This window comes from Nicotiana sylvestris, chromosome 4 (genome assembly GCF_000393655.2).
Source record: "Nicotiana sylvestris chromosome 4, ASM39365v2, whole genome shotgun sequence".
In the NCBI taxonomy this organism is placed as follows: Eukaryota; Viridiplantae; Streptophyta; class Magnoliopsida; order Solanales; family Solanaceae; genus Nicotiana; species Nicotiana sylvestris.
Genome location: NC_091060.1, coordinates 129339344 through 129351924, shown reverse-complemented (window position 1 = coordinate 129351924; position 12581 = coordinate 129339344). Strand labels below are relative to the sequence as shown.

At 44.8% G+C, this 12581-nt stretch overlaps 1 protein-coding gene across 1 annotated transcript; it reads right to left on the bottom strand.

The window, feature by feature from the left end:
* Positions 1-6041: 6041 nt before the first annotated feature.
* Positions 6042-7109, bottom strand: LOC138890164 (spindle pole body component 110-like). Its single transcript, XM_070173528.1, has 2 exons — positions 6762-7109; positions 6042-6650 (listed from the first exon to the last, which is right to left on the bottom strand). Exons 1-2 carry the CDS (start codon positions 7107-7109, stop codon positions 6042-6044), a joined length of 957 nt encoding a protein of 318 aa, XP_070029629.1.
* Between the last annotated feature and the right edge of the window lie 5472 nt (positions 7110-12581).

Below are 12581 nucleotides of genomic sequence, written 5' to 3'. Positions count from 1 at the left end.
AAGACCGAAGATTGCATAGGTCTGCGGCAAGAAGTAGTTAGAATGTTGAACCAAGGGTACTGAAAGAACTGTTAAGCGATAAAGGAAGGGACAACTTCGCTCGAGGAGGCGACCCATCTCAAGGACCTCCAAAGCCACCATCGCCAGTGTGTACCATACAAATGATGATTGGCGGCGGCGATGATACAGTAATCAACCATGTGAAGTTCACTACCACGCACAAACTCAAACGGACGGTCACCCACAAATGGTATGTTGACCTCGAAGACAGTATCATCTTCGATAAGTCTGATGCCGACGGTTTATCTTTTCCTCACTATGATGCTTTGGTTATAACTTTACGCATCGCTGACACCGATGTGAAAAGAATCATGGTGTATGACGGAAGCGGCGCGTGTATTGTTCACCCACGAGTTCTCGTGCAAATAAGGCTCGAGGATAAAATAATACCGCGTTGCATAACACTAACGGGTTTTAATAATGCAGTAGAACGAATATTCGAAGAAATAGTGCTACATGTCCTAGCAGGATGGGTTACCCTGGAAACAACGTTCCACATCATGAACTAGGAAACGGCCTACAACGCCATCATAGGACGACCATGGATACATGCCATGCGAGCCGTCCCCTCAAGCTTCTATCAGGTGATCAAATTTCCCACCCAATGGGGGATATTCAGCATCCAGGCGAGCCACGTACCGCCCAAGAATGCTATCGAATCGCCCAGGATTGCACACACACCAGACAACTAAAAGGGGCAAGCGCGGAAGTATAGCAGTCAGCCATGTCGGGCACCAATCCCGACATACAAGAAGAGGCCATCAAAGATCCGGACATTATAAAAGCTTGCAAGGCGACCGTAGAGGATCTCGACCCCATCCAGTTAGGTAACACCAATTGCGCCAAAAAGGCTTACGTTGGGCACAACCTCTCGGAGCCAGGTGAGTATCGTGAGTTTTTAACTAACAACGCCAATTTTTTTGCTTTTTCCCATTCAGACATGCCAGGAATCCCAAGGGAGATCGCCACACACAAGCTAAATGTCGATCCGCTTTATCTGCCAGTACGACAAATGAGGAGGAAATTCAATGCCACAATCAATGAGGCGGTCAACGAAGAAGTTGATAAATTACTCGCCAACGGTTCCATCAGAGAATCGAAATACCCCCAGTAGGTGTGGTCATGGTCAAAAAGAAGAACGGGAAGTGGTGAATGTGCGTCGATTTCACTGATTTGAATAAAGCATAGCTGAAGGATTCTTTCCCGCTACCTCACATCGACCAACTTATCGATGCAACAGCGGGCCACGAACTGCTAAGCTTCTTGGACGTGTACTCCGGTTATAATCAGATTCTGATGGCTGAAGAGGATCAGGAAAAGACCACTTTCATCACTCACCAAGGTACGTACTGCTACAAGGTAATGCCATTCGGGCTCAAGAACGCATGGGCCACGTATCAAAGATTGGTCACCAAAATGTTCAAAGAACAACTCGATAAAACAATGTAGGTTTATATCGATGACATGCTAGTGAAGTCAGCAAAGAAAGAAGATCACACTGGTCATCTGAAGGAAGCCTTCGAAATACTAAGGCAGTACAGAATGAAACTGAACCTCGAAAAGTGCGCCTTCTGCGTGACTTCTGGAAAGTTCCTCTATTTCCTAGGGTCACAAAGGGGAATCCAGGTCAACCCAGATCAAATAAAGGCCATGATGCAATACCGCAAATACTGACCAGCAAAAAGCAGGTTCAGAAGTTGACGGGACGAATATCTGCCCTATCAAGGTTCATTTCACGATCCTCGCATAGATGCCATAAATTATTCAATGTACTAAGGAAATACCACGGGTTGCAATGGAATAGTGAATGCATCGACGCCCTAAAAAAGCTGAAAACGTATCTATCCTCACCACCGCTACTCGTCAAAGCAGATCTAGGTGAATGCCTACTTGTGTATCTAGCAGTTTCCGAAGTTGCGATAAGCGCAATTTTGGTCCGTGAAAATAAAGGTACGCAATCTCCAATTTACTATGTCAGCAAAACTTTACTCGATGCCGAAACGAGGTACCCTCACCTTGAAAAACTAGCTCTGGCATTAGTCGTAGCTTCACGTAAGCTTAGACCGTACTTCCAATGTCACCCTATAAAAGTGGTGACAACCTTCCCCCTAAGAGGTATCCTACATAAACCCGAACTATCGGGTAGACTAGCCAAATGGGCCATAGAGCTAAGCGAGCACGACATAACGTACCAACCCCGAACTGCCATCAAGTTGCAGGTGCTCGCAGACTTCGTCGTTGATTTCAGCATGGAAATATTGCTCGAGGTAGAATAGGAAGCACTCCGCACTTCTGCACACACCGACCTTTGGGTCCTCTACACCGATGGTGCCTCCAATGCCTTGGGCTCGGGACTGGGACTCATCCTCGAGGTCCCTACAGGCGAAGTAATTCGCCAGTCCATACGATGCCCCGATATGACTAACAATGAGGCCGAGTATGAAGCTGTGATTGCAGGTTTGAAGCTAGCCCTCAAATATGGCGCCCGACGACTCGTCCTCCGCTGCGACTCCCAACTCGTGGTGAATCAGGTCACCAGGACTTTCCAAATCAAAGAGCAGAGGCTACAAAGATACCAGTCAGAAATCCACAAACTTCTGTCGGAGTTTGATGAATGCCACCTCGACCAAATACCCAGGGCATAAAATATAGAAGTGGATGACCTTGCTAAACTGGCTGCGGCCACCAAGAATATCGATAAAAAAAACGTGGTCACCCTACTCCATTTCGCAATAGACCATGTCGAGGTACATTCTATAAACCTAACTTGGGACTGGCGTAATCGCTTCGTAGCCTATTTGTAGGATGGAACACTCCCGCAAGACAAAAAAGAAGCCAAAAAACTCCAGGTGCAGGCAGCCCGGTACAACTTAGTAAACGAGGATCTCTACAAAAGGACGTTCAGTGGCCCCCTAGCCAAATGTCTTGGGCCGTATCAAACGAGGCACGTACTAGAAGAAGTACACGAGGGGCACTATGATGCCTACACGGGAAACCGCGCCCTCGTCAGATGCCTCATTCGCGCCAGATACTACTGGCCCACCATGAAAAAAGAAACCGCCGACTATGTCAGGAGATGTGAACAATGTCAAAAGTACGCCCCTATGATACACCAAGCAGGGGAACTTTTTCACTTCGTCACTTTTCCATGGCCATTCATAAAATGGGGAATGGACATAGTCGACTCTCTCCCAGCAGGACGAGGTAAGGTACGTTTCCTTTTGGTTTTAACTGACTACTTCTCTAAATGGGTGGAAACAGGTGCATACACTCAGATACGCGAGCAGGAGGTCATCACCTTCATATGGAAAAACATTATATGCCGTTTTGGCATCCCCAAAGAGATCAGCTGCGACAACGAACCTCAGTTCGATGGAAAAAGAACGACCGGGTTTTTTGAAAAATGGCACATCAAACGGATACTCTCCACGCCCTACCACCGTGCCGCCAATGGTCAAGCCGAATACTCCAATAAAGTAATATTGAACATATTGAAAAAGAAGCTTGAGGAAGCTAAAGGGCTGTGGCCTTAACTACTACCAGAAAATATTATGGGCATACCGTACTATGCCAAAAACCAGCACAGGATAAACACCATATTCACTAGTCTACTGGATCGACGCAGTCATACCCGTCGAGGTCGAGGAGCCCAGTTTGAGATACTCCAATGAGAGCGGAACATGGAACGACGAAAGTAGACTATAAGATCTGGATGAAGTTGAAGAACGAAGAGACATGGCCCATATAAGAATGGTATCCCAGAAACAGCAAGTAGAAAGATACTACAACAAGAGAGCCAAGGTACGACCGCTCAAAGTCGGAGGTTACGTCCTCAAGGCTAAAACACAAGCTTCAAAGGACCCTAATGAGAGAAAATTGGGAACAAACTGGGACGGACCATACAAAATCGTAGCAGCAACAAACAAAGGAGCGTTCCAACTAGAAACAATGGAGGGAAAACTACTCCAAAACAACTGGAATGTCGCCCATCTCAAGTACTTCCACTTCTAAAAGAAGGCATCACCTAAGTCGTACTCTTATTCCCTCACCCGGGTTTTGTCCCAATCAGGTTTTCCTGGAGAGGTTTTTAACGAGGCGGCGAGGGGGATGCCTTAAGGATCGACACACTGTTCATCACCTCGACCCATCGATATGATCACCGGATCAAAGTAATGAAGTGACTACATATAGATAATCAAATCTCCATTGTATGAAAGGAATCAAATCTCTATTATATGAATCTCCATTGTATGTACGAAATCAAATCTCCATTGTGTGAACGGAATCAAATCTCCATTGTATGAACAGAATCAAACCTCCATTGTATGTACGGAATCAAATCTCCATTATACGTACGGAATCGAATCTCCAATGTATGTGTAGAACCAGATCTCCACTAGTCAACATGTGATGTCTTCCTACGGGAATACGATCAAATCCTCACGGCCAAGGCCGTCGACAAAAGTATAAGTTCGACCTCGTTCGAACCACGACGGGATTCCACTTCGACGATAGTTCGAAGCAACATCCCCACGACCAAGGCCGTCGACGAAAGTATAAGTTCGACCTCGTTCGAACCACAACAAGATTCCACTTCGTTGACAGTTTGAAGAAACATCCCTACGGCCAAAGCCGTCAACGAAAGTATAAGTTCGACCTCGTTCGAATGACAATGGGATTCCACTTCGACGATAGTTCAAACCACCATCCCCACGACCAAGGCTGTCGACAAATGTATAAGTTCGACCTCGTTTGAACCACGACGGGATTCCACTTCGATGACAGTTTGAAGCAACATCCCCACGGCCAAGGCTTTCAACGAAAGTATAAGTTCGACCTCGTTCGAACCACGACGGGATTCCGCTTCGACGACAGTTCGAAGCAACATCCCCACGGCCAAGGCCGTCGACGAAAGTATAAGTTCGACCTCATTCGAACCATGACGGAATTCCACTTCTATGACAATTCAAAGCAACATCCCCACGGCCAAGGCCGTCGATGAAAGTATAAGTTTGACCTCATTTGAACTACGACAAGATTCTGCTTCGACGACAGTTCAAAGCAACATCCCAATGGCCAAGGCCATCAACGAAAATATAAGTTCGACCTCGTTCGAACCACGACGGAATTCCACTTCGATGATAGTTCGAAGCAACATCCCCACGGCCAAGGCCGTCGACGAAAGTATAAGTTCGATCTAGTTCGAACCACAATGGGATTCCACTTCGACGACAGTTCGAAGCAACATCCCCACGGACAAGGCCGTCGACGAAAGTATAAGTTTGACCTCGTTTGAACTACGACGGGATTCTGCTTCGACGACAGTTCAAAGCAATATCCCAATGGCCAAGGCCATCTACGAAAATATAAGTTCGACCTCGTTTGAACTACGATGGGGATTCCACTTCGATGATAGTTCGAAGCAACATCCCCACGGCCAAGGCCGTCGACGACAATATAAGTTTGACCTCGTTCGAACCACGACAGGATTCTACTTTGATGACAAGTCAAAGAAACATCCCAATAGCCAAGGGCGGTAATATCATGTGCGATAAATACAGGAAAAAAACAAGCCGACGAAAGTAAAATTTTACATTATAGCAAAATATCATTTACATTTGCCCCTACAAATAGGCCCAAGTACGACCCGTGCAAAAATTCCTAAACAAAAGTAAATACAAACCAGGACTGCACATCATCCCAGTGGGGTAAGCGTGCTCATTCCACGAATCTGAAGCAAGGTGATTCGCGTCATCAAAATTGATGCCTTCCCCGTCAGGTGTGAGGGGATCGTACCCGCATGACTCATGAGTTGCACGAGCTTCGACATGCACAGCTTGAACTTCTGCCTCAGTAGCCCTGCCCTCGATGTGAAAAGCCTTATACACATCAAGCCGAGCCTCCACATGGACCCACAACTCATACAAATGGCGGGGCACGCCCGGATCAGCTGAGGCACGGGACGTAGAAGGCTGAGAACGTCAACTTGCCTCCTCCGCCCTCAACGAGGCCATTTGTCCCTTTAATGCGACCAACTCCGCCTCCAGCTCATTGACACGCTGTTCGAGCCATGCAACTTGACGACCAGAGGCTTCCCTCTCCCTAGTTAGTTCCGACTTGGAAATACGGAGGGTATTCTCCAAAGATACCGATTCAGAAATAGCTGCCGCCAGCTTATTAGCACTGACGTTCAGCTTGCCCTTAAGCCCCTCAATCTCCGCTACCTTAGCACTCAACTCGGCGGTCAAGTCGGCCACCTTCAGCTGCAAGTCGGCATTCTCAGCCGTCACCCCCCTACTCAATTCAAGCTCGTCCTCCTTTGCCTTAAGGGAGGCCTCAATTTCACTATTACGGGCGACATCCTTCACAAGCTCCTCGTCCCTCTCCCTCAACTCCTCTATCTTGCGCTCCAATTGGTCCTCCCGCTGCTTGAGCCCCTCATGAAACACCTGGAACTCAGGATCTTGATGATACATGTCGGATATTGCCTGATGCTTAGCACGATACTGCTGATACTTAGACGACATCTTCTCATAAAGGCCCGTCCTTTTTCTCTCACGACGCTCTCTCTCCACCTCCAAGACGAGGGTCTGACAAAAGAGAAGGGCAGAAGTTAGAAACAAAATACAGAATGACGATTATCCTACCAATCCAACGACAAAAAAAGGAGAGGTACCTATCTGCAGGGCCATACCAGTGACCTTCTGAGATAAATCCACGTCTCTCATTACTCCAAGAATCTCGCTTTCAGGAGCAGCACATAAAGGAGCGAGGGCCGACGCCACCTGCTCGCTAATCAGCAGCAAATTATAGTTCCCCAAAACTACCACATGACGGTCAGATCCGTCCATCCTAACCTCCACATGGGTATGGTGACCCACAAATTCATTAACATCCTCTGGGTCGATATCCGAACCCGAGCCGCCATCCTCGACACGAGGCCCTCCAACATTAGACGACGCACCACCCTCAACGGAGTGCACTGAACTGGCTCCTGGGCCAACTCCCTCCACTTGGGGAGATCTCCCCCACAAAATGGCGTCGGCCATGAATACGGGCACCGGGGCCGTCCGGGATGCCCTGCTACCGTCGGCGTCCGTAGCCACGCCCTTCCCCAGCTCTAGCCTCCTCCTTTTTCTCTCCAACGGTTCGTCCCCGTTAGAACATTCATCCAAAGGATGTGAGGCCGGTACCGAAGGAGCCTCCTCCCTCGCGGTCACAACTCAAGACGAATCTCCCAATTTAATAGGTTGAGGACGACCCTCCTGAACAAACTCGCTCAAGATAAACCGCGTGTCCGCAGTAGCAACGACTTGTCTAAAGGAGGGAACTGCCGCCCTCCGCCTAGAAACTCCCTGACCTATCATCACAAAGGGTTGTGCTATTAAGCAAGGTCGCATGGCCAATGAAGTAGTAAGTAAATCACTTACCTGAGGAAACATTAGGGCCATAACGCTGCACGAAGGCGGGCCAAGTCCGAGTTTCTGCTGCATGAGGCAACAAGCGGGCTACCCAATCCTTGATACCCGCAATAGGGCGAGGCGGATGACCCATATCTGCAAAATGGCGAGTAAGTAAAAGTTACAGTAATTACAAAAGAGAGGGGACATAACGAACAACGACACTTGTGAGTTCCATTCCATCGCTCCGAAAATCTGGCGGAATCAGAAACGACGTGTTCGGTCTTGACAAAGAAATACTTGTGCCAAAACTTGTGGCTCGCCCGATCGTCCGTCCCGACCACCAGCCCTTTCATACCACGAAGCCTCAAATGCACCATGGTACCCCTGAGGAAGCCAGGCGTGAACAGGTGCAAAAGGTGATGGACGTAAACGCTACATTCCGCCAGCTCTGCATAATTAGTCAATAGTAAAAGCACCTTGAGCGTGTATGGTGAAAATTGTGCAGGGCAAACTTGGTAAAATCTACAGAATTCTTCCGCTAAGGGGAAGAGAGGAAGGGTGTAGCCGATCATAAAAGGGTACTCGTAGAAAGTACAGTACCCAGGTCTGTGGACGTCCACGTAATCTCTCCCCGCTGGAACCATTTCTATATGAGCAGGAATGCCATACTTTATACGAAGGGCATCAATATGGACCTGATCCGTCTCATAAAATACGGGTTCGGAGTGGAAGGTGGATCTTTGAGGAAGTCACTCCGGGATAAGGGGTGCCTCGGTAGCAGCTCCTCTACCATAGGAGGGCTGCCATTCTCTTCTACCACCACGTCTCCACTATCAGAAGGAGGCATCGTTGATGATGGGGTGGCTTCAGGAACCTCCTCACAAGAACGACGAGACCTCAACATAATATCGTATGGAGGAGTATCAACACAAAAGGAGGAAAGAAGAAGAAGCTTCGGGTGAAGATCGAAAGAAGAGTGGAAAGATATGAAAGCAAACAAGGAATAACAGAGGTCTTCAAGAAGAGGAATGACCAAAGTTTTTCAAAAAATCAAACCCTTCACCTATTTATAGGATTGAGAAGCGCCAGAATCGAGGCGGTAGGCTTCAAAGCCGCACAAGAATCGAAGCACCAAGCCGTCAGTCCCTACCTCAAAAATCTGTGCAATGATGACGCACGTAAAGTTGACATCATTTCCCGGAGAAGTGTACCGCACGATATCTTGCTGAATACGATGACCAATCCCCGTTGGTCACGTCATGTCGTTCCCACAGGTCAAATTTCTCCAAAAGAATGCACGAGGTCCGCTCATCGAGGACACATCCGGCCGCGACCCCGACAAGCGGAGGAACTAACTGTATGAGTCCAAATTTGACCGACCTCGACCTATGATGAGTACGACCAACGATCGAGTATTTTCGAATCGACGTCCCGAGGAAGACGACCTTAAGGCAAAAGTAGAAACTATACGACCCTTGTAGAAATGTAAGCCCATTAGGAGACATTGAGAATATTCTATCGAATATTCTTTGTATTTTTATTTCTTATAATTCTGAATGTTTTCTCTCTAGGATATAAGGGGAAAAAGATCTTGTAAGAGGGAGGAGACATTCGGAAAGTGAACGAATCTTGATTATAAAGAAACTTTGCAACTCTCTTCTCCTTGCCTATTATTAGTCTTGAGATAATTATCTTCAGCTACGATTTACCCCTTCATCTTTGATTGCTTTGTCCAAAAAGATTTTAACATCTTTTGAGACAAACATAGTCCATTCACGAATGACTTTTTTCGTCTTTTTTATTTGGTGCTTGTTATAAATTGGCCTATATTTTCGATATTGTCCAAACAATAAATAATAATGTAGGAACTGTTAGGTGGGAATTGATTTTTTTATTAGTTATTATTATCCATAAACTATGATACATATGTTTTTATTTTATACCCCTCATAAAAATACATAGATTTATGTATAACTTATGCGAATATTAAGAATGCAAAATTTAATAAGACAAATCAAAGATTAAGTTGCATACCGCCATGATTTTTTCTTATATGACCAATCAAAGAATTGTCAATGGAGGAAACCAAACGACCCCTAATGATAGATCTTCCACCTACACATTTAAAAGCAGATATGCGTCATAGTTTTCCTTCCATAGGAAGTCTAGACAAAACATTAGCTGTAGAGTTAATGTATTTAGACACATAGGCGGTGACGTTAAGAGATAAAGAACAGTGTTATTTATGGAAGCACATAAATTCAATAGCTTTTGTTCAAAACTGTATATGTATATTAAATTTTTTTATTAAATATTTGATTATAAATATTTGATTGTAACTTGATTATTATTATATATTATATTAAGTTGAAATAACCGTAAAATAAAAAATCATAATTTTAAATCTTGAATTCGGCTCTCGTGATAGACCATTAAATAAGAAGATTCCGTATGCAGTTGAAAAATAGCTAGGAAACTTAAATAGGGGGGGGGGGGTGGTCATAACTCATAACTCCAACTTTCTTAAATGGCTCACTCAAAGAACTAAAAACTTTAAAAGCTATTCAACCAATATTGAAAAAGGAAGCACGTCTGATTTTTAGAATTGTTGCAAAGTCATTTCCCATCCATTGGAACTAGCTACACATAATCTATATATGCTTTTAATAGCTCACAACGGCCCTCTCAACCATATTTAAACAACCAACATTTTAACGAGTCATATAAACGTATGACCCCCCCCCCCCCCCCTCCCCGCCACTTCTCTGTCTCATCACTTCAATTAAACCATTTCCCCTTCAACTTCAGTTGCCTGTGTTTTGCAACATACATATCTTTTTCTTTTACTAATTTTACTTGATTATATTTCGGGTCCACTGATTTATATATGCTCTAATAAAATGACAGTGAGGAGTTTATTGCGGTTTCTGCTCATTTTACATTTGTGTATATTGAGCGAGTTCTTGTTGTATTCGCCGTTGCTACGAATTATTACGTACATGTTGTACGTAATTTAATCTGACATATATATATATATATATACATATATACATATATACTGTCGACGTACATAAATTAATCTCTTAAAAGAAAACTGAAATCATAAATAGTTCTTAGTTTACCCTAAAAAACGAATAACAATTGAATTTATATGTGCTTTTAAGGATATTTGAATTAATTCAATACAAATGATAAATAGCATTAGATTGACAGATAAAAGACGTAATAAATTGCCAAACCAATAGTGAGAGTGATCCCGGACTCAGTAATGGCTTAATGAAATGCCTGCCTTCGATCTCGGGCTCACAATAGTGGAGAATTGATGAACAGAAGGGTAAAAATACTTCTTCTTGCTAATCACTGATCCATAGCTGATACGGGTTGAGAATTACGCTGCGACATCTGATTAGTGACAGATATCTCGTCCCTTTGTTAGTCGTGCGCGATTGTTTGGTAATGCTCTCCGAAGTTTTGGGGTTTGAATTGGACCGGGGGAACGTGGCCCCGATTCTTCCGAGGCAGGTGTTTTGCCCGAACCTCGACACGAGGGGCTCCTTGCCCTGATTCCAATTCCTTACGGCCATGTCTCTGCTCCGTTTGCTTTACCAAGAATCGAGATATCCAACGAGCTTGGTTTCACCCGTACACAGATAGTCTCCTCGTTTCTTAGAGAATAGGTTTACTGAAACAATGAGAAACGACATATATATATATATATATATATATATATATATATATATATATATATATATATATATATATATATATATATATATATATATATATGCATTTGTTTCTTTTTTAAATATGCCGTGACAGAAACAACAAAAAATCTGAAATGTCCCGTTAGTCGTGTCGTTATGACTTTGAACATGCGTCAGCTATCTGCAGGCCATTCCTGAAGGCGAAGCGACGCGAAACCTCTATAAATACTTTCATCCTTCGTTCATTTTTTACCTTTTGACCAAGCTTCTACCTTCGAGTTTTCAGGCTATCACTACCCTTCTTCACACTTTCATATTTTTACCTCCGTTCTTCGGGACTTCTCAGTAAGTTACAAGTTTTTACCTAGTTTTCACCCCAATCAATGCGCTTGACTCTTCATCTTTCAACCTTTCTTCCTATTTTTCAAGCTTTTTCCAGATAAAATGGCTAAAACTTCTAAATCTGTTCCTTAACAAGTTTCTTCTTCTTTTGATCATTGAAATCGAGAGGTCACTCATGATATAGTCGTCCTCGAGATATACGCTCCTAGCACGACTACCAGTGAACCAGCTCCCAAGCCTCCCTTGAAAATGTTCATCCTCGGGGTTTGTTCGGTTTCCAATGACTTTAAGGTTGAAAAGCCCTCGTCGGTGAAGGAAACCTTGCAGGTTCAGTAGAAGATCGACCGGATAGACCAACTCCGGGCTGAAATGAATGAGGTCCAAGCCATGGCCGATAGTTGGAAGAGCAAAATGGACTGGTTGGCCTCGGAGAAGGAAACCGCCTGGGCTCAGCTGGCATCGGTAGAGGTTCAACTTCGGGTGGCGAAAGAGAAAGCCGATAAGCGGGCCCAGCTGAACGATGAACTCCGATCTCAACTGAACTTGGCCCTGGCAGAGGCTCAAATGCGCATAAACTCTGCCGATAGTGAAGAGATGGTTGGCCAGTATAGGGCCGATGTCGACGCAGCCAAGGCCTGCCTAAAAACCACTGTAGAGTACTATTGTGCCCCTTTTTTCTCGCGAAATCGGGCTTGTGACATTTGGGAGGACAACTCGTTCCTTTTTGGGAATTAGGTTTTGGAACTTGAAGACTCGCCACCTAATGATTAAGTGCATTAGGACACTAAGAAGGGTTTGAGTTTGAAGAACCAGAGTTTGGGTAAGGGCTAGAAATTATCTCGAGGGAAGGTGTTAGGCACCCCTCAAGATCCACTAGTGTGGTTCCTGGCCATGTTACAATTGTGACTTCAGATAATCAAGTAAGAAATTAGGGGCTCAAATAGAGGGGCTTGCATATAATATGGCAAATAAATTGAAGACTTTTGAGGAACAGTAAGAGGGCAAAAATTTATGAAAGATTTAAGCAATTCTAAAGAAAGCAGATAAAGACAGGTAAAGGGAGGGGGTCCTA